Raw genomic sequence first — 23,332 nt, 5'->3', positions numbered from 1 at the left:
GTCCTTCTCTCTGGTGCCGCAGTATCCTACACTTTATTCACTCTGATGTGTGCCAGAATCATTCCCTACAACAAAACGGTCCTCTTCCTATCCTGCGGTCTCGGAGGCTTTTTTACAAACGGATCCATTCCACTCTTTTTTGAGATGGCAGTGGAGACCGCCTATCCTGTAGCAGAAGGCATCACCTCTGTTTTCCTGATAAGCTGTGCAAATGTCCCCCAGTTGATATTCTACATATTTCCTATGTTGCCCAATTTCGGGCTCAAGTGGATCAATTGGTGCATTTTGGTAACATATGCTGCCTGTGTTCCTTTACTCGCGCTTTGGAAAGAGAGATATTATCGCTCTGAAGTAGACGACCGAGAAAAACTAGAGGGAATGAGCAACAGTATTATCTCACCAATAAAGTAGAACCCGACTTGATGAAGTAAGCGTAGGTCTAAGCATGATTACGTGAGTCTATGTGACACTGCATGAAATGTTGAATATAAAGTGGAGAGATAATGATGTAGAAGGATCTATATGTATGAGGTTTGTATAATGATCAATATAGGGAAGATATCTGTTTACAAACATTGCTTTTGTTATTCAAATTTGCCAACCCCAGGAACAAAATATCCTTTGTTTCGACAGCCAATGAGGCCGTGGTTGGCACATAATAGGGAGCTTACGAAACGAGGACGACGACGGCTACGAGGACTTCATTTAAAAATACAAGTTCGCGTTATTCATAGCACTACGAAACTATTTCATGTCGTTTCGCGTTAAAAATGTGTAGTAACTGTTGAGGAATTAAACTGGTATGAGTGAGTTGGAAGCGTAGAGAGAGAACTGAAAATTCATCGTCATGTGCTAACGTCCTCCACAGAACCTTGAATTTGGTCATTTCACGTCGTCATTTAGGAGATGACGGCAAAGAAATGTACCAAAATGTAAAACGCACGTGCAGAGCGTGCAGAGCCATTGTTTTTGCTCACTAAACCTATTGTTTTGTAGCGTCGTCGTTGCCGTCGTTTCGTAAGCTCCCTAATGACAATAGATAATGTCAACGATATCTTCCCTATACTTTAATTCCTTGTACGTGTGTGTACTGGAAATCATTGTTAACCTTAGACAACGTGTAAGGTTACTTATTATACTAGTTTACCTAAATGGTAGAAATGCTGCCGAGGGGAAGGGAGATGTTCAACGAATTATGCTAGCGGTAATTTAACGACGCTTCGTGCGTGGAATTGAAGGGAGATTTTAATAGGTTTGAGTAGGGACGGTGCAAAACAGTGACCCCAAACTGGACCCCCAACTTAACCTTCTCGAGAGAAGAAAGACAACAATAGATGGTTTTCACAGTGACGTTATCAAATTCTAAAATGAAAATCGGCCGCCATGTTGGTGGACCACATGGCCATACAAAAACTTTGTAAAGTTGCGTAAAACACTTCGACAAATAACCCAGAAAAGATGTACCGCACAGACCTGGGAATTGGAGAGGTGGCTCATAAAAGATTTGTTTCCTACAACATTCCAAGTTCTTGGCCTTTTTCATTGAACGATTTTGAATATAATGTTTTTGTTACGTGACAGTGAAACTATCTATAGTTTGACGATATGAGAAGCGAAATGTACTAAAACGAGTTGATGCCGGTTTATGACAATGACAGACGTTGACGATATGAATGGTAGAAATCGCCAATCATGCATGTCAATAACCAAGGTATTTTCATGATTAACATAACACTGAAGCGAATGTCGCGAAAATGAAAGATGCTGCGAATGAGCGGGCAAGACGAGGAGCATTCTCCCTACGAGATTAGGCCCTCACCTGAGTAAATTTACACCATCAGGTTTTAACTCCTGGGTTTGAATAAGTCAATCATCCAATAGTTGCTGGTCATACTCCATCAGAACACATTTAGTTTTTTAAACAGTTAATTAGAGATAGAATAAACGTTTTTTTCTCATCAAGTTAATAAAAATTATAATTAAATAAACCTTTTTTTCCTGTAAGCAGTTGCTACTTTTGTTTCGGAATTACTGCTTCTGCCAAATAATACCAAAAGATTTGACAAACAGATCCTAGAGCGACACATAGATTTTACCCCTTATGGCCTATATGGGGTTAACGGTTGCCTTTTAGTAATTCCACAAATGTTAGTGGCACTAAAAGTACGTCCATTGTCGTTTTTTCGATTTGCACGTGTCTCTGGACCAAGCGGTAAAGCGTCGACTCAAATAATCCCATGATACAAACTCGAACCAGTCCAATTTCAGTCTCCAAAAATATCGGATAGTAGCGTGTTCCTTTTACGATACGGACCACGGTCTGATCTTTTTGTTGTGAAATTTTCCAAACAAAGGCAACAGTTAACGTTACTCGTAAACAACTTCCTGACATGAAAAATATATTATATAATCTCCGAAGAAAATGGGATTCAGACAAGTGTACACAGTGAAAGTGAATTTTAACATCTAAAGGAAGAAACCTCTTACGAAACGTCGGCGGTGTTATTCACCGGTCTTGGTTACCCTGCGAGCACTTGGTTTCTCCCACGGTTCTCTCGAGAGAAAACACTGCGAACAACCCTTTGATTTTCCATCGAGCATGTGCGAATTACGTCAAACCCCACATGATGTTTTAGTCAGTATAAAAAAATACCATAATACTCTTTGCTTGTCCCTCCAAAATTTGGCATAAGCATTGTTTTTACTTTCTCTTGGGATTTACAATGGTCCCAGAGAAGCTGGAAAAAATGCTTATGCAAAATTTTGGTGGGGCAAACAAAGAGTATTATGGTATTTTTGACATTGGCTAATTTGACATCAATTCGTCTTATTTCGCGGGAATCACTGCACACCAGGCTCACCCAACCACAGCAGTTACGTAGCTGAACGCACGTGCAGGTTTACTAACACGTTTTACCGGTTCAAATTTATTCGTCTTTGGCACTGGATGGCGGCTCACTGAAAGAAAACAAACGGTTTCTCGCTTCGGGAAGCGTAGCAGAAACCAACTGCTCGCAGGGTAGGCCTTGGTCGGTCCGCAAAAGACAAGACCGTGCCCTAGGTCTTGAGTAGGGCCCTCAGCCTTTGGCTTCGGCCCGTACTCAAGACCTCGGGAGCAGTTTTTTTTTTTTCCCGCACGGACCTTCATTCCAGTTAATAACATATTTTCATAAGAGAGTGAGTTCGAAGTTTCATATTTTGTAGAGTTATTTAAAGTTAAAGATTCCTCACTCTGTTGGTTCTTCAAATAAGTCAGTCGTAACAGTGTTCTCTGCAAGTTAACCGGTTAATGAGAAAATCGCGACCCGCACGAACCAACCCGGCGAACTCCTCGGATGAAAGGGAAACATAACGAAGAAAACGAATTAACACTAGAACGGCGGACTCCTCGGATGAAAGGCAAATATAACGAATAAAACGAATTAACACTAAAGATGGGCAAACAAGGACAACATCTTGATGATGTGTCAAATCTTCACTAGAATAAAATCTAAGGAACATCGGTATGTCACAGAAACTGCTGCAGTCAATGAACCCATGTCCTCCTTCCGTGGGATAACACAAGCATACTTCATAATTCACAAAAAGATAACAATGGTCTCGATATCAGGAGTTTTCCAAAAGATAGGCAAACTGTGCATTTACTCTTTTGTGATGTTTCCCTTCCCAGAACACTTTTCCACACGTCGAACAACAAAAGTACAGGTCGGCATTATTAACAGCTTCCTCGGGTAAAAGACCGAGTTTCAAAGGCACTCCGCTAGGTAAGGCGATGTGCAGGAGATCGATGGGACAGTTCTCGGGTTCCTGACCAGGTAATGGGGCCGGGAGGTGACCATGGAATATAGCCATGGCCAATCTCATGTGGTCTTGATTTACGTTAATGAAGTTGCTTCCGTTACACACCTGGAAGAAATGAAACGTTTTTTTTTTTTCATTAGTATACAGCTCAGTACCATTTTGAGGCCTTTGAAATGTCTAGTTTCCAGTCCCCCTCCACTTTATTTCAACACGTTCTCGCCCATAAATTCGCGATTATCCTCAATTGGTAATTTGCTTTGAATTCACTATTATCGTGACTTTTGGACACTCTGTCCCAGGAGGTAGCAGAGAAAATAAGGAATAGAAAAGTCATATTCGTGGATTGGATTTGAACCTGGAATTTCTACTCTATAAGAACCGCTTTTTTCCGCTTTACCACTCCACCTTTCTCAAAAAAAAAAACATTTCAGCCTACCGAAGAATATCGGTCATTAGGCCTTAGCTTTGATTTTAAAATGTTTAGCTTTGTCGTAAAGTTTGGAAACCGACCTTTCGTGATGTTTAATGTTGTTTGTTGGCGAGTGATAATACAGCATTATCAAATAGTGTTTAAAATATTGTCCCTGAGCAGCTAGCGGTGTGCTGATCGAGTGGGTTAGGTGACGGGTTGATCAACATTCCCACGTTCGAGTCCTATATCCACACACTTGAGTTGTCTTCTCAAACAAATATGACCATTTCCCATAATCCATAACAAGCTTTCAGTCTTCTAAATTCACGATAATAGTGAATTCAAAGCAAATTAACAATTCAGGATAATCGCGAATTCAAGGGCGAGAACGGGTTGTTTAGTTAGCATTTTCCCCTGATTTGCATTTATTTGTTAGGTAAAATTACATTTTATGTATCAGTGGCAGTGACTAACACTTCAGAAGAGACATCCTGCTGCTTTAATTTCGCAGATTTCATGCAAAATCTTGATCTTTGTCTTCGCAAAACTGTAGTAAGCCACCTAAAGCAGTAACAGAGATTTGAACCAATGACTTCTGGGATACCGGTGCATTGCTTTACATCCTATATCCACACACCCTCTACGGGTTTACAACTGCGCTAATCAAACATCTTGCCACGCTGCTTTACGCAGTTTCTTCAGATTTCGGATTTTTCTTTTCAGAGCTAGACGAAGCCTAAATTTTCTCAAAACTTTCTGAGTGAGGGACAAGAGAGAAAACTCCACGTCACCACCCCCAAGCTCCCTCTCCACCGCTTGCAGTAAATAGAATAACCCAAGCCTAGCAGCAGTACAAGTTTTCCAAACAGCTTTGACGCCCAAGAGTGACCACCATCTCATTTCTCCCCACAATATCACCCCTTTATCGAAAAAGCAAGTGCAGGTAATAAGAATGAAGGAAATGATCATTTAAATCAAAATTCTCCAATTCGTAAATAAACTCTCCCTATTAGTGTCAGAATAAATGTATAGAGAACAGTTAAAAGAGAATTTGGATTTTTATATCACAACTAAAGGATTAAGCTGTTAAGTAACCACCTGGCAGCGACTGAATATATCTCTTGCTTTCACTTTTACGTTGAAGTATTTCATCAGTGATGACATCTGTTCCCTTATCTTTCCACAAGGAACACAAACACACATTCCTTCAGGCACCTGCGAACGAAGCTGAAAAAAAAAGCCGGGAAAACAGAGAATGAGTTAACGGGTAATGCAGCGGCTATTTCAACGGAAATGTTGCTTAACACGTTTACAAAAGTGTTACAATAATGCAACCTTCTGCGAGTATTTTTCTAACCGGGACCACGGAGTACGTTTGAATGTTGGGGGGGGGGGGGGAGGGTGGGGGGAGCTAGGTTTTGGTATGGACCATGGAAGTGTGAGGGGAGGGAGGAGAGGTTTAGGAGAAAATAACACCGTACGAAAAAAGTAAGGGGGCTATAGCCTCTCCTCCCACCAGCCCCTCCCTCTTTGCTGCCCCTGTCCAATGGTACGCTGGGTAGCTCCAGTCCTTTGTGCAATGAGACAAATAGACAAGACTTCAATTTAAAACGAACTGCGGCCAAACCAACGTAAGCCTCCCAAAAAGAGTTTGTATCCTTTTTCAGCGGAAACAAATTTCCACGACTTATCTAAGACTCTGAATTATTTTCCCACGACTCCAAATATTCATGCGGTCAGTTCCAAAAAAAAAATGCCCAACTGTTTTAAGAAAAACTATACTATTACTCGATTTCAACAGGTTTTTCAGGACTTTCCAAGGCCTTGAATCATTTCCTAGGACTTCCCAGTCCTGGAAAATGACACAGTAAAATTCCACGACTTAAAAGGATTTCCAGGACCCGTACGAACGCTGTGACCGCAGGATTGACTAGGAACTAACCATAACCCAAAAAGGTTATCAAGGGAGAGAAAGTTACGATCGAACTGCTTTCTTCAACGTTTACCTTTTCGTACGGCAACCCGCTGGTCAATATTGTTCTGTTCTCGGACCGGGAGATCTAGCGAAAAAAATTAAGAGTCAAAAAGACTTTAAAAGATTCAAAAAGAGTCAAAGAAAACATTAGCAAACAAGACCACCGCTGGACAAATCAGGATTAGAACGAGCAAACATTTTGAAAAGCAATGTTTTGATTTCGATCAAGCACCTGTCCGGCATTTAAAAATGTTGTCACTGATTTGCCGGCTTTTAACATCGTTTCCCGAAAATGCTGTGCATCTTTTATAACAATGTTAAAACGAAGAAGTGTATTTTTTCGATGCTGATTCTGGGATAATCGGGAAAATCCAAATGTTCAAGCGCTCGATTACTAGTTAAGATGCTCTGTCACTCGGTTAAAGAAGATTTGAGGGAGCTACGCCATTCCGTATTGCTGGACCTTTGAGCAGCCTCTGCAGCACACGGCTGTAAATCTGTAATGATTCTTAAAGCCTTTGATCATCTCCCGCACTATACTATCATGTGTAATTTACGTCACCGTTGTCAAAGACCTCGTGTTTCTTAAAGGTAAAGGTCCTTATTTTACGAGTGTAACTCGTGCCAGTAAACTGATAAGCTTGTAGCCCTCGGTGCGCACTTTTTACCCTTTTACCCCTCCCCCTTCCTCTGTCAATACTCCGTTTTACGGGTATTCAAAGCTACAACTACACGGATCAGAGGAAAGTCGAAACAAATGTCGATTGAACGAGACCTCAAGCTCAGAATGCCGCGCACTAACCAACTGAGCTACGCCTGTCTCTCTTCTTGCGTGACCGTTACAGATAAAATGGGTAGACATCAAAAGAGATAATCAAGGTTTTCGCACTGAGTTACTTAATTGTTGACGAGATCTATAGGCACCGCATTTTGTTGTTCGAGACCACTTTGATCGGTATAGGATTGATGTAACCTTGAGTAACCTTTTCTAATTAGCCCTTGGCAACAACCAGTTACAATCGAATAATGAGGTATAAAAACTGTAACTTTAAATCAAGTTTACAGAGTAGACCTCTTTGCACACCTGTTGTAAGTGAATCAATTCGCCAGAAATAAGTCAGCTAGAACCCACCCGTGTCTATCGATTGAGTGTGAATAGTTAGGCCTCCATTTATCCCTAGTAAAAGGGACAAGGCCTACAAAAATCGTCTCCCACCTCAACGGCTTTGCTGTGATCACCGCTGTTGTCCAAAATGACAACATCAACACCGCAACATCTCAAATGCTGACCCAGGCCCTGCAACATCGTATCCACCACGATCTTAAGCGACTGAGGAGCAATGGGATGCCTCTTCTGAACAAGTGCTGGAAGAATGACCTGAGTAGAAAGAAAAGAGTGATTTAGATTGATCCAGCATATATTAGTCTTAGAATTCTTTGTCCGTTTAATTTTTAGCTCCACGGAAACCAGCTTAGAGTCGGAGACCAGGCTGCCCAAGATCAGTGTGAAGGAAAGCCAACATGGGCGACAAAAATATGAAAGCAAGTAAAGCTATGGTTCTCGCAGTTATGGACGCAATTTTAGCAATTGCGTAGAGAAGCCTGAAAAATTCAGGACTTCAACGGGGTTTGAACCCGTGACCTCGCGATACCGGTGCGACGCTCTAACCAACTGAGCTATGAAGCCACTGATGTTGGGAGCTGGTCATTTGTTTCAGGCTTCTCTGCGGAATTGCTAAAATTGCGTCCATAACTGCGAGGATCATAGCTTTACTTGATTTCACATCCGCAGTTCAGTATATGATTCATTTCATATATATCATTTCGTTCAAAAATATAAGGATTTCTATGGGAATCCCAATGAAAGACTTAAGAACATAATTATACGAAAAGAGTCTCAATAAAAAGGCCTTACCTTATTGCCGTTGCGGGTAGCTTCCTTCTTGTGCGGCAATAAGGCAATGAGGTAAGGCCTTTTCATCGAGAATTTTTACGTATAATTTTCTCCTTTAGTCTTTTATCTGGATTCCGGTACAAATCCTTATAATATTGTCGGCCATCACTGCACTTGGGCTGCCTGTCGAAAAATCAGAGTCCAAAGCTACGACTTCCGTAACACTAGTCGCCAAGCAACTAATTTCCCATCCTACCTAAGCATCTTCAGTTGCTGGTAAGACTTGTTAGGACTCGCGTTTTTTCATTTTTGATCGAAACAAAATATTACCCACTTTGTACCTCCATAAGTCGTGTTGCAGACTTCTCGGTCCTGTTTACGGCGATTCTCGCCAAAAGTTGGAGCCACGCCCGACCAGTTTAAAAAGCCCAGGTAAAAGAAAGCCCCTGTTTATCGTTACCAAACCCATCAACCCGCTTCAGAGCTGGCTGATCAACCAAGCCGACTGAAAAGGGTTCTTTCCCAATGGAATACGACCTATTGTTTTCTCCTAGGTTGCTCAATCGTGTACCATGTAATTGTCGGTAAGTATGATATTCGCAATTGCATAGATTCCAAGGGCACATTCAATGCTCCCGCGACAATTTCCATTGCCTCAACACATAGACTTAGGGTGCTTTCCATTTGACAGAACTGACGGGCCAGACCAACGACTTCAAATTAACACACTTCGAGGATAATATATACTTCTCAGGAAAAATGCGAGGGATTATCATGCAAGTGTTCCTTCAAATTGTTCCATTTTCTTTGCAAACTGACTGGTCTGGCCGGCCAGTTCTGACAAAAGGAAAGCGCCATTAGACTTACATTTGTCCGCGTCCCTGGCTTCGGTCTTTTACGTCTGAAATAAAACAAATTAATAACAACAAGTCAGCCTAATATCAGGACGACCCTTATTTCGGTGCGAATTCATCCTGATCCTCCTTTATTGCTCTGTATTCGTTTACATTACACCGGTATAACTTTCGACGGAAGTCCATCACCCATGAGACTTGATCTGCGATGAACGGATGTCCGTCAGGTTATGGTATTACGGAGTGTAAGAAACGAAGACGGCGACGGCAACGACAATGCCACAAAAGAATAATATCAATGGTTAAAGAGAAAACAAGAATCGCGCTGCACGTGAGGCACGCATTTTCTGCACGCCGAGGAGTAAGATATTGCGTAACGATATAAAAATTGGCCATCTAAGGTTGACGAAAGAATTGAGGTCATATCCAGGAGTCATATCATGACCAAGTGAAGTATCATCGTCCCCGTGAGTGTAGTGTGACATAAGGGAGCTTAAGCAACGACAACGGCGACGGCAACAAGAACGTCACACGCACGTGCACGTGCGTTTTTCACTTTTGTCCATTTCTTTGTCGTCGCCAGCAAAAACAACGACGTGAAATAGCCAAATTTGAGGTTTGGTGAAGACCGTCTGCACTTGAGGATAAATTTTCATTTGCTCCCTTAAATTGAGCGCCGTTCCGACCAGTGTCATTTTTGAGGAACTACCACACCCTTGTCATATTAAAAAGGTTGAAATAGTCAATAAGCGTTTAAAATAACGCGAATTTATATTTCGAGATGACGTTCTCGTTGTCGTCGCCGTTGTCGTTGCTTGAGCTCCCTATTGGCTGAGGTTTCGACAACCTGACTTTGAGGACGACTTCCGCTCAGGTTTGTCAAATGTCAGTCAATGTCACCCAAAACAGTCCTTCTCAGGACTACAGTCACTCGGACGATCGTACGTCCCTTATAGTTATACTATGTAAAAAGCACTACAACCAACTCTGATCCAGAAAAATACAAACATAACTTTTAAGAGGAGATACGCAAACAAACTGAAACCGCAAGAGTATCAAATGACTTTACGTTCTGTTAAGTAGCCGCGATAAAATGGCTGTGATGGTGCGGCGATATTTATTAATAAGTTATTAAAGCTAAAATTTGCAGTAATCGGTGAAACTACTGAAAATCTTCGTGAGCCTTTACCTCTGTTTCTCCTTTTTGGGCTGCATCCAGCTTAACGTGAGTGGAAGCTCCATGTTCACGCGTAATCGGGACTCCTTCACCCAGTCCTTCAGTACTTCGTATACTTCAAGCAAACAGTAAGCATCCAGCGCTGAGAACAAAAGTACATTTTTTTATTTCCTTACATAATGTGTCCATTGCATGTGCCGACCTTGAAAATTAAACCAAACAAAATTCATTTAAGACAAGAGGCTGACCGCAGTCTAGGGGAAGCTGAAGGCTCCCTTTTCTATGACTCAGTCTACTGTTATTGCGACAACGGTGGGCGCTCATGGCTCAGTTGTTAGAGCATAGCACGGACATCGCAGAGGCCATGGGTTTGGATCCTGTTGCAGCCACTTGAATTTTTTAGGTGTCTATAAGAAAATTGCTTAGATTTCCCCAGATAAGTACGAGAATCATTTCTCTTATTCGTACTTCAAATCCTGCTGCATGCACTCAGAAATCTTCTGTTACTCGTTTTAGCGATCTCAAATAGTATGAAAAGCTGAGTGAACTTTGGAGCGTACGTGCAGGGATTCGAACCGGGAACGCTGGGATGCACCTGGGACGCGCCCACCTATAAAATGTAGCAAAATTAGCACGTTTAACATGAAACGATCCGCGGTGAGCCCCAAATCTTGTTTTACTGACTTTGAGATGGAAGAACAACACAACTCACGTCCCAAAGTGACACTACGAACCATAGTCAAAAACCCCGGAGGAAATTGCACAAACATCTGATCTGAGTCAAATCTACACACACAGCAAGTATTGCAATAGAGGTTTTGCACGGCAGCGATGTTGCATGGCAGGAACAATAGATTGTTTTTCCTATGGGAACAAATGTTCTTTCGAATGCAAAACATTTTCATTGTTCCTTGTAAGACTACGGTATTTGCTATTAATTTTGGTACCTGGGTTGGAGCCCCAAAACTTTAGCATGGGATATACAATTTGTACGAAAAAAAATTAGTCCAGACCATTCACACCTACTTCGAGACGCTTAGTTTAAAGCACTTATTTCCGGTGTAGTAAACCCTAAAGCACCTGACTTTCTGATTTAGGTCTGAGCACTGATTTCTTAAAGGCGTAGGTTTCATTTCAGGTCAGAGACAAATAAAATTCATCATTTTTAGTAAAAAATAAACTAACCAGCGTATATCAGCTGTTCCTCGCTGAGAGGACGTCGTTCCCAGTCAGATAGTTGATACGTTTTATCCAATGGCTTTCCAAGGCACAGGAAAACCAGCTCACTCAAACCTCGCTCCTGTTCGATACAGGCGCGCTGTCGAGCCGACACGCCCTGCGTGCGGGCAGCCACCTTTTGACCAACGCTTGGAAACTTTAGGATCTGTTGCGAAAAGATTCGTCATCACTAAATAACAACACAGTTTCGAATAATCAAGAGCATTTGAAAACAATAGTTTATGCAAACTTTGGGGGTGGGGGGGGGGGAACAAAGTGTATTATGGGACATTAGAAAAGAGAGAATTATAACTAGTCATTTAAGACTGTTCAACAAACCGGGACCTGACAAAAGTTGCCTGCAGCCTGGTATCTCGTATAGATATCGTATGAGTTTCAAGAGCTCACGCAAATGCAACCTATCTCAAGGTAGCGGCATGTCAGCAAGTGTTAGCGTCTCGCTTTAACTACATTTGTACCGCTGACCAACCTGTTTGCTCAATGGGCACAAGTCAACAAAGCGTGCTAACTGCGTCACAGCTTCCTCGAATACAGGACAGGTGGAAACAAGGTTTTTGAAGTCCGAATCCACACCGTAACCTGCAAAATTTGAGAACCTTTGCCACATTGTCTCATATTCATTGGTTGACACTGGCGAGTAATAATTTCCTACCCAACTTAAGAACTTGAGGATTGGCGAAGAAATTCTCAGCAAACGTTTGTATTTCTGAATCTTTGACGTTGTCCATCATTGCAATTATATCCAGGATGAAAACCTCGCTCCAAGTGGAAAGCTGAATGATTGCCAACCTGAAAATAAAAATCCGGAATCGACGATATTGCTGAGACGAGTTCTACTAGAGTACGGAACTAACGCTTGCATCCTAAATAAAGAGCTCAGTTAAAAGGGCTTTTCATTCAGTAAGGTCATGTACGCTGTTGTATTCCCATGTACACTACGGTGTTATTCTTAGGATAGTGTTAGATGACTAACCATGTTAAACTAATGTATGATTGCATGCTTCACTACCTATATACGAGGGTTTTTTCCATCACTGCTGACAACAACGACCGCTGGCTAGTTCCAAACTATGAGAAGTCGCAGTAAAGATCCACTTTTGAAACCATTTGCAACCACAACGAAGATTAAGCACTTTTTTAATCACCAAAATAACCGTTAAATTTCTATTTTGCAGACCTTCAAAGTCTGGAGCCTTTTTATCGTCGTCTTGGAATGTAAAATGACGCAACAAAATTTTCGCTTTCTAAGCAACACAAATTGAGACTGCATACAAGGGAAGACCTCGGGAAGACCTTAGAGAGCAATGACCAGTACCAGGTTGCTGACCAGCGGTTTTCGTTAAAACAATGGTTTGCTGGGGGTGCTCAGTCTCACGGGCTCAGAAAATCTGGTTGTGGTCATTGTTATTTAAGGTTTTCCGCATAGAAGACCCGGGCGTCCATGCCAGATTCATGGACTTTCTGATTCAGAACCATTCACAGGGATTCAGAGGTCGTTGTGTTTTTTCGCTGACCAAAAGGAATTGAGGGCTCTGGAGAGGGGAATGTTTGTTCGACAGAAGAATAAATTAAAGTGCGTTGTACGCACGCAAACACCTTTCGTCCGTCCCAGCCCGACACATAGTTGGTCTCCATTCCGTGTCAAATCCCACTACAGCACCGGGCTGCAAGAAAAAGACAAGACATATTTTGTTAATTAGGAATTGCGATTGTTTACGCCCCGTCTCTTCGCCAGATAGCAGCCGCATTTCAGCCAGTGCCGCCTTAGCCAAGCTCTCTTCAATAATCGACAACAAAGCAATACTCATATTGGACCTGATATGGCGATGGACAAAAGTAGTAATAAATCATCACGTGACTGAATCTTGATACAACGTACGGCATTGCCGAGTATAAAAGGGTGAGTCATGAAAACGGTGAAGTAGAAGAACAGAAGGAGGTAATATGTGGAGGAGATGAGGATCAAAATAACTCTGCAAGCACTGAGATTATATGTTCAAAGGACACGTTAGAGAAGAACCCGCAAACGAGGAACATTGAAGAAATGTTTCTTTTTGTCGATGGTGACTAGAGGGTGCGCGGAAAAAATCCGACTTCTCCTCTAAAGGAGTCGAACCTACGACGACCTCCCGATTTCTACTTGGGATGCTCTACCACTGAGCTAAAGGGGTTGATCGGAAAAATCCGAGTGCTCCTTTGCAGGAGTCGAATCTACGACGACCTTCCGATTTCTAGTTCGGATGCTCTGCCACTGAGCTATGGAAGACTCGTGGGAGCTAAGCCACTAAACTAGGATCAGGCAACGATTGTCCCGCTCTACTCCTAGGACTGGAATTGTCTGAACAGTGCATTCTTGCAATATAAACAATTTATAAAATAATTAGGATAGTACGCGCACTCTCATTGGTCAACAGCTGTGTTTAGATCTACATGAGAGTATGGAAACACGTCTGTGACATCACACGAATTTTGATTGGTTATGAGTTGCGAGGCGCGCGTTTTGATTGACTGGTAGGAAATATAAGCGTGTATCAAGAAAATCTGTTTCAATCAAAAAGTAAAAAAACCAGCATTTTCCTTCATTTGACAAATTATATTTGGGAAATATATGCAAAGCCTCATAAACTGTCTCGAATTCTCCCAACTCCCCCTCGTGTTTAGATGAGGCTTTGGAAACAAGGAAAACGTCCTCTATTGCTTAAATAGTGCACGAGATGCTGAAATGTTAACCCAAATAAATTAATGAAGAAATGCATATTTTTCGATGGTGACAATGGTGATGTAAGCGCCCGTTCACTTCTTCAGCTGCCGCCTAATGAGCATAAAACGGGAAGAAAAAAAAAACAAAATTGGAAATAGAGAGATGAGTATCCCCTTACGCAACACAGGAGCAAAAAAGAATGAAAATCTTCGCCCCTTAACTTCTCTCTTTTTTTGAGAATTTGCTGGATATCTGTCCTTCAAAGACAATAAATGCGCTAAAATCACACACAAATTTCTTTGATTTTTGGGCATGCAAAACGCAATTTCTGCCTCGCATTTCCCGTTCGTCGAAAACGCGATGCTAAATCTCTCTAATCCTTTCCTTTTCCGTACGTAAACAAGGAAAGCAAACGATGTGGGTAAAAATATGATTCAAGTACAGTCCAAATAGGATGGTGAGAATTTGGGACAAAAAATAGTACACTTTACCGCACACAAAACTCGCATGCATTCTCTTAGAGATCTTGCGTTGTCGATAAGAAATATCCTCTCCAGCGGTAATGGAAAGCGATACACATGCCAAGGTGTTTTCGAATTTTCTGCCCACTCAGAAGTGAATATTCTGGGATGTAGTTCCCCTTGCATTTCCGCTTCCCAGTCTTCAGAATCCTCTTCATTGATCTCCCTGAAAATAAGCCGTAAACGAACTGTTATAAACAGCCAGTGGTAGAGCAGGATCCCCTACAGTGAAAAGACACGTATGACGTTAAATAAATTTTCTGAAGTTTATAATAATTTATCGAGTGTTCAAGTTTGATAAAAGAAAATTTTGATTTAAAGTCAGTACAATCTCGTCCCCAGAGTCCGCTTTTCTATTGGTCAGCATCAAGAACACGGACTCTGGCCACTTCCAAGGCAGGAAATCCGCAAATATGGTAGCCGTTGACAACCACTGTCGTTTCAAATTTCTAAGCGTGCGCAGACGAGCCGGAAGTTCGTTATTTGCGGACTTCCTGCCTTTGGAAGTGCCCAGAGTCCGTGTTCTTGCTGCTGATCAAAAGTAAAGCGGACTCTGGGGACGAGATTGAAGTCAGTGAAGATCATAAATTAGGATCGGATATTAACTTCTGTCAACGCCAAATGCTACAGGTCAAGACTTAGAGGACGAATTCTACATAAAAAATCGGTAGCTTATACATTGTACGAGACCAAAGCAGTTGCGGCAATACGAACACATAAAAGAAGATTGGTAATTGGCTAAAGGACAACTATAAAGTCAGAGTCCCAGAAATGATTCGAACCTATGACATCTGTAAAAATACTGGTCGGTTGCTCCACCCATTGAGCGACAAGAATTCCTGCGGAACTAGATCCCTAATCTGCAGTATGTTCTTCCTAGACAGCGTGGCAATCAGTTTATGGAACTTGCTTAATCACTGAAAAATGCATTAATACTTTACTCAGTTTCCAAAATTCCCATACCCTCGTTCCAGAGGTTTTTCTTGAGCCGCGAGAGAGCCGCGAAGCGGCGAAGACGAGTCGCGAAGCGGCGAGAAGAGAAAAACCTCTGGTTACCTTGGACTTGAATCTCACTTTCATGCAACCGCAAATCAATATGATTGGTTCATTTGATTGGTAATACCGAGGGAACGCGTGATTGCTAAGTTGCCATTGGTCCCTTTTGAAATTATCAATTTCACGCGTTTGACAGCTGGCGTCAGCATGAAAGTGAGATTCAAGTCCAACGTAACCAGAGGTTTTTCTCTTCTCGCCACTTCGTGACTCGTCCTCACCGCTACGCAGTTCTCTCGCGGCTCAAGAAAAACCTCTGGGACAAGGGAAAAATTCCCAAGGTGTGGCTGCACTTCCTTTTAGCAGCAATAATTTATCAGACCTCTTGTATTTTAACAGATGACACCAAAGTTTAAAAACTTACCAAGAGTCAAGAGCTTGTTGCACTAAAGGAGGGAGGAAGGTCTGAGGTAGGTGATAAAACATGGCCCATCTGGCTGCTTCTTCAATGTCATTATAATCAACCAGACTCTCTACAAGTTTGTGTTGCAGCCAGACATTGTCACCAAGAGCAGTCTGCAAACAAACCAAGAATATCTTAAGGCCGAGCTGCTTATAATATAAATAGGTCAAACAAAACAAAAAAAAAACACTTTATACTTTTTCATGGTATACGAAATTTATACAGAAATTATAAGCAAAGGTGTTGTATTACATTTACAAAGAAGGAGGTAAGCTCTAATGTCAAAGCCATGGATGCCACAAAGGTGCAAGTCTACTGCTGATTGTAACTTTACACATAAACAACTACTGTATACAACGTCGTATACAACAACTACTACAGTATTTAATCTCATAACCCACTGCCCTTGTTCACTGGTTATGTTTGTAACTAGTTTACCTAAATGGTAGAAATGTTGCCGAGGGGAAGGGAGGTGTTCAATAATGTTTGCGGTACTTTAACGATGGTTCATGCGTGGAACTGAAGGGAGATTTTAATAGGTTCAGTGATGCCTTTCGTTTCGTAAATACAGCATTTTGAATTTTCGCATTGTCATCTTACATGACACCATGATACGAAGCTATTTGGTTGAAAAAGAAATGTCTATCCCTATGAATCTCAGCAGCTTGAGCCTTTCAAGTACATTATTTTGGAGATGTGTTCATAGACATGTATTTTATCTCATGAGCAAAAAGTACACTGTAAGCACTTCGCTTTCATTGCAAAGTAAACTCCACATGGCGTCTCCATACAATTCCAAAAAACGCACGACAAATAACTTGGGAAATGATGCAGCGCACACAGACCTGACAACTGGAGAGGTGGTTAAAAGGATGTGGCTGTTTCCTTCAACATTCCAAGTTCTCGGCTTTTTTCATTGAATGATAACATTTCAATTTTTTTTTGTTGCGTGACAGTGTAAACTATCTATAGTTTCAGGATATGAGACAGCAGGCTCTCATCTTCTGTGTATATTAGTCCTTATTGCCCCCAATGGGGCATAGGGCCGCCATCACATCATCTTCTGTGTGACAAGATCATATTGTGCATCTTAGTCACTCCATTTGTGCACAACCACAATTGCGCCTTTGACCAAAATCACTTGCAATTCGAAGAAAACTGTGTTCTCCCAATTAGAGAGCTGCCTCATTCATTCGCTTCAGGCTCACTCACTGCGGCAGAAATAACAGAAACTTCAAGAAATGTATTGAAAGAAATCTTACTAATAAAAGGTTCAATTCACCTCGATGAGATTGTCCCATTTCTGATTCAATGGTTGCGTCTGAAATGAAATTATAGTAAATTTAATATTTCTAGGAGCTGTGTATTAATCTTACAAATTCCGATTTTTAATTTACTAAAAGTTCTCACAATGCCCTTACATCTGAATATTTCTTCTGCAAGAGGTATCTCAATCCATTCAAGTTCTTTTCTTTGTAAATATTTGGGTAATCCTCTGCAAAGAAAAAACTATCTTAACATGCTACATAAATATGTAATTTTAACATGCTCTTTCATAAAAAAAAGAAAATTGTACATAATAAAGAAATAAGCAATGACAACAAGCTCCCTCGCGCTGCCTAATAATAGATAAAGTGCTCCAACATGGTTCACACCTCAAACCACCTCTGACAATAAAGTGGCTGACCAATCCCTTTCACTTTAACAGTAGTGAAGCAGCTCTCGTAACCAGCTGTCGTTTGGTAATGTATGCAGCTTCTATTGTTTTCAAGTCTAAGTCATTGTTTCAACTGTTTAGTCTTTTGGTTTTTAGTTACATGTAGGGTAGCAAGCCAATCACATTACACATGTACGTTACAAGTCTTTAGAACTGCTGCACATTACCCCACTTTAACATTTTAAGTAAGATCATAGATGGTAGGGTGATTAAGCTGCAGTTGCACTTTCATGTCAAGATAAATGCAAGGACTGCAGTTTTCTTATTTTTCTACCACCAAAATTGCTTTTATTGTTTAGTGCTTCCACCTACCTGCCTTCAAATGAAACATCTTTACTAGTCTCTCTCCAAGCTTGACAAGAGCCTTATTTTTCAGTCGATGGTTCTTTGGTTTTGGAGAAACAGTCTTCCTGAAAAAAAACAACAACAACAACAACATGGGAAATTAATAAACATTAATATTGGTACTGTTTCACAAACACATTACATGTCATGTGGATAAAATGTAATGTAATTGAGGGAGGGATGTGGAGGTGCTGGGCAGTTGCAATTCTGAGTTCTTGGGATCAAGTGTCATGCTGTGACCACCGTTGACCTGGAGTTATTTTGGGTCATCCCAGGGCTGTTCAACTCCCTAGCAGAATTAGGCCTAAAATGATATTTAACAAATCCAACCTTTGTCAGTTTAATAGTATTCAATGTATGGTGGGGTCATACATGGTGTTTTGGTGTTTCGGTGTTTTGCTGTTTCATGGTTTATAAAGTAATGCCCATAAATAGATCACCATAAAAAGTCCCTATATGAAAATATCACTATTTAATAATTATTGATTTGTGCTTTATAAGTTACGTATAACTTCTAGCCAGCAATTGCACATCAGGTGGTAACATCAAGTTTGACAGGTGCAGTAGCTCTGGACTAAAGCTGGCCAGTTCCATCTGATCTTTGAAGATCATTTCACATTTTGACGCATACTACATGAGTATTTATTTTGTGCTTTTCATGTTTCAACCCTCTTCCTGATCGATGAGTACTGTATGTACATTGTATTTTTTAGCAGACTCCCAAAGATCCTTTGTGAGATTAGTCAACAGTGAATGCATGGTTATAGTTAATGCCAGTGTTTGTAACCAGTTGCCTTCTGAGCATTTGGCACCCCTACAGTTTCTTTTGTTGATGCTGATCTCGGGATTACAAAATGGAGACTGTGATTTCAAACTGGATATGAAACACAGGTATAAAATAAAGCAAAAACTACATAAGCTGCCTAAAATTATAATGATAGCACTGACCAAGGGATGCACAAAGTGACAAATGAGTCTAAAGCCTGCTGGTCTTGATCTACTTTCAGATAACTTTGAACAAAAATTGCATTAAAAGACACTTTGCACAAAATGTCGGCCAATTGTGCAGCCTGCTGTAACTATGAAAAATGCACACACTTACTCAACTACTTCATCAAGCTCTTCATCACTCAATCCACACAAATCATCAATCATCTTCATAAACAACTGCAATGAAGCTGAACATCCTGCCACATAACTAAAATGAATTTTTTTAAAAAGGTTTCTGTTAAATACATATACACATACACATACATGTGTATATGATGTACACAATTCTATATTTAAAGTTTGAAAATAACTGCTGGGTATGGTATTAAATGTAAACAACTTTCCAACTCTTTCTGAGGTATTGGATATGGAGAAGCAAATTCAATATTCAGTAGACTCAGGTAACTTCAACTCATTTCTAGGTAACACTGAAAGTACAAGTACCTCTCAGCTAATTGTAACTTGTCCACAATGATTAAAGGCAGCAAGATCTGGGGAATAAGAAACACTTTAACAAATTATGACATATATATGGGGCTTATCATTTATAGAACTAATATTTAACCACTGACTTCGGAATTTATATTAATGTTGTACTGACAGTTTGTATGCTTCCAGTATCCTAGAGTTTAAGGAGCACTGACAAAGGGAAGTAAAGTAGATTTTATATTGACCTTACCTCATTTACATCAAATTGTTTTTGAAGTTTCAATTTGTAGGCAATGGTAGCTCCCTGTTTCAAAAGTTAGATGGTAAAAAATTTACAATTACATATACTTGTAGGGTACTTGAATGAGACAGCACTTTAATTATTATAATTTATCCCAAGTACTCTCCATTAATTACTGCCTGTTTGGCTTCATTATTGTACAAAGACAACTTTAAATAATAAAATGTCAAGTCAGAGTGCCCAGAGGAAAAACTTTCAGACTTAAATAGACCAAGAAACAACAAACTCAACCCATGAGGGACTTAACGGTAGACTGCACATTTAGCCTCCCAAAAGTATCAACCCTGCTTCCCTGGATAGTAAAAGAATAATAATTAATAAGAAAAGCAATAATGTTGTCCTCTGGCGTCACTTGATAATCACGATAAACAACAAACATGTTGCTCAGTTTATTTTCTCGGTCGAACTAAACAACTATACAGGCCAGTGGGGCTAGTAAATTTGAGTTGGACTTACCCCTGATAATTTGTTCAATGGTAACCCACCAATTTCCCTCATCAAATACATCAGTTTAACTGAAACAGTTTGCTTGGATTTAAAATTAATACATGCTTTTAAAACATCTTTTTGTTCATCTTGTTGGAATAATCTGTTATCAAACTTAATGTTTCCAACAGACATTCAGACTAGTTAGACTATTTTTCATTCGCCCATCAAGCCAGTAAAATACCCATTGACTCCTGGGGATTCCCCAATGACGAGTAAAATCGTCAGGGGTTAGACAGAATAAAATACTAAGTCAGGCCAGTTTAGGTGTCAAAGAGATTTATAATTAAAAGTAGAGACATGTGCCAAAATCACTCCCAGTAAACTTGTAAGTAGAAAATGGTTTGAACTGAACCCAGGAGTTTTATACCTCAATGGAGTGATCTCACAGGTTCAAAGGAATGCAGAGAAGGACTGTTGGGAGTGACTGAGGTTTTGACAACCTGACCTGAACACATGACTCGATCTGAAGATAACTTGCGCTCAGGTTGTTGAAAAGTCAGTCACTGCCAGTAGCCCTCCTTTCACCCAGATGATCAAATTCAATTGAGGTAGTAAATTTGTAATTTCACTTGTCCAAGAGCAAACGTTTCTTGCTCCAGACAATACTTTTGAACCTGGGATTTTTTCCTGCTCGGTTAAAGGTCACCTTATTTTAACACAAATAAAAAAAGGATAAAAACAAGCAGTGTGTGACAGTGTCAGAGAACAGCATAAATTCAACTTACTTCTTTGTATTTCCTTTTTGAATGCATCAAAAATCGTACATGTTTTGCCAAGAAACCATTATCTCCTACGTCTAGTTGAAACGTTCTCTTTATTGGCTCAAAAAGTAAATATGTTGACGATACAACAACTTCCAAAGCCAAGTCCTTTTGTTCATCAGTTGGCCAATAACCTAACAATTTTCTTTCTTCAATGCTTCTCCCTTCACTCTTGGATTTCAGCCAAGCTTCAAACTCCACGAGAGTCAGGTAGGCAAGAGACTTTTTTCCACTTTGAATATCAAAGTCTGCAAATTTGACTACAAAGATCACAAAATCAAAGCAATTTTTGCTAGCATCAAAAGCTCGGGGAAGCAACTGCTTGAGTTCTGTAATCATATCTGTGAAATAGACTGATTCAAGGGCATCAAGCCAGTCTCTCTCTGATAAAAGGTGGACAGAATGGGACATATGCTTTTGTAATGGATTCGCCGTCCAAGCATCACAATCAACAGAATGTACTGAGGATGTTTCATCGTTTAATAGATCTCTGTTCCACGTTGTATTAAGATAAACATTCTCCTGTGATACATATGTCTGATTAACTGATTGCTGAAAAGCAGCATTCGAATTGAGCTCAGTATCCAAAGCACTGTCTTGGCTTGAGTTGTCATCATCCCAATTTTCCTCACAACTAACAAAATCAGGAGTTGATTGCAGCAGAGCTTGTTTAAATGCAGCTGAGTGTATAGTTCTATGGTCAATGAAATTGTTCTTACAGTCACCATTCTTAACTTGCCCTGCTTCTCCTGTGACAGATCACAAAAAGAATGTGAATTTCAAAATTTAAAGTTTCTCAGCTTATCATGTACATGTACAGTTCCAAATTTTGATGTATGAAAGGGTAAGGACAAGAAGAGCTCAGTTCTGATTTCAATCCAATACCACTTCTTAAGTGTAGGTTGATGGCACATTGGTGAGAGCACTGGCCTCCCACCAATGTGGCCTGGGTTCAATTCCTAGACTCAGTATCATATGTGGTTTAATTGGTGGTTTGGTAATCTCTACTCTGCTCCGAGACGTTTGATTTGATTTGATTTGCGTTAAATTATGTGTTGATTTCAGTTTACAATGTCCCCAATTAGCACTCCAGCGCTAGAAGACTAGACACTTCAATAAAGTTCCTTTCCTTTAAGTAACACCGTCAGTGTGTCAATCTGTGTGTCACAGACAGGGTGTTTACTTTGGCATACAACTGCACAACCATGAAGGAGGTTTTCAATTTCATGTCTGCTCAGAATACATGAATATACATACATGTGAGTACACTTTTTTTTTTAATTCTGAAGTACATGCAACTGCATGACTGTAGTGTAAATTAATGTTTAGACTGTATTGACATCTGAATTTTTCCAAATAATCAGCAAAGTAGCAATAATTTTAGAAGGAGCAACCTCTGGATAGTTCATTCAACAAGGAACAATAAATGGTCTCATACATATATACATGCATGTATGTAGATCATTTACTATGATGGGTCCTCATGTTACAAATCAAAAAGGGTGTCTCAAAAATGAAGACCCTAAGACCCTGAAAACTGCAAAACTCGGAAACGAATTAAGTACCCCAAAGCCCTCAATTTGGCTAACCCTAGGCCTAACTACATGTAAGCCTAGAGTTATGTGCTCATCAAATCGAACCTTCAGCAAGTTTCGAGTTAATTGGCGCATTAGCCAAATTGAGGGTTTTGGGGTACTTTATTCATTACCGAGTTTTCAGGATCTTAAGTTCTTTGTTTTCGACACACCCGATCAAAAATTATATAATGTCACAACTTACAAGTGGTTAATGTTATGTATGTGAACAACTGTTATTTTTTGTGCACAGCAGTACCTTAATTCACATTACTCCACTGAGATTTATGTTGTTGCTTTTGTAGGTTTCACATTTTCTTTCTACTTTTATAATGGTTAAGATTGTATTAATTGCCTGATCTCATTTAGCACCTTTCCAATCTTATAATGTACATTATGTCTTCTTTTTCAAACGAGCCTTTTGCTCATAGTACATCTCGAGGCTGAATCAATGTACCTACCTTCTGCATCTTTCACGCGCGCGCCATGATCTAACCAGTCATCATCGAATTCGTTCGCTTGATTTTTATCGGTGTAAACGGACAATAGTACGTTCAACACCTCCTGGAGGAAAAAATATACAAACTGGAAAGTAGCTAACATGTCGACCTGTTACTTTTTACAGGAAAATAACTAGATAATGAAAGAACTAAAATTTATCGGTGGAGTGATAGGTGTTCATTGTTTTTCCCAAGG

The 23,332-nt window shown here is 40.3% G+C and overlaps 2 protein-coding genes across 2 annotated transcripts in view; one reads left to right on the top strand and one right to left on the bottom strand.

Moving 5' to 3' along the window:
- LOC138028906 (solute carrier family 49 member 4 homolog) overlaps positions 1-573 on the top strand; it is a 6,858-nt gene extending 6,285 nt beyond the window's left edge. Inside the window, exon 3 of the mRNA XM_068876551.1 lies at positions 1-573. This exon is cut by the window's left edge and continues 43 nt beyond it. Within this exon, the coding sequence (XP_068732652.1) occupies positions 1-411 (411 nt within the window). The 3' untranslated portion in view covers positions 412-573.
- A 1,335-nt stretch (positions 574-1,908) lies between these two features.
- LOC138028897 (exonuclease mut-7 homolog) lies at positions 1,909-23,311 on the bottom strand. Its single transcript, XM_068876539.1, has 20 exons — positions 23,098-23,311; positions 21,027-21,811; positions 19,762-19,815; positions 19,527-19,573; positions 19,195-19,290; positions 18,060-18,157; positions 17,452-17,525; positions 17,313-17,351; positions 15,992-16,143; positions 14,545-14,740; positions 12,949-13,016; positions 12,005-12,141; positions 11,822-11,931; positions 11,299-11,497; positions 10,126-10,255; positions 8,950-8,983; positions 7,405-7,566; positions 6,220-6,273; positions 5,312-5,440; positions 1,909-3,906 (listed from the first exon to the last, which is right to left on the bottom strand). The coding sequence occupies exons 1-20, from the start codon at positions 23,237-23,239 to the stop codon at positions 3,607-3,609; spliced, it is 3,006 nt and encodes a 1,001-aa protein (XP_068732640.1). The 5' UTR covers positions 23,240-23,311; the 3' UTR covers positions 1,909-3,606.
- Between the last annotated feature and the right edge of the window lie 21 nt (positions 23,312-23,332).

Source organism: Montipora capricornis, chromosome 2 (assembly GCF_036669925.1).
Source record: "Montipora capricornis isolate CH-2021 chromosome 2, ASM3666992v2, whole genome shotgun sequence".
Lineage (NCBI taxonomy): Eukaryota > Metazoa > Cnidaria > Anthozoa > Scleractinia > Acroporidae > Montipora > Montipora capricornis.
Note: the sequence above shows the minus strand (reverse complement) of the source record. Positions and strands in the feature narration are given on the sequence as shown.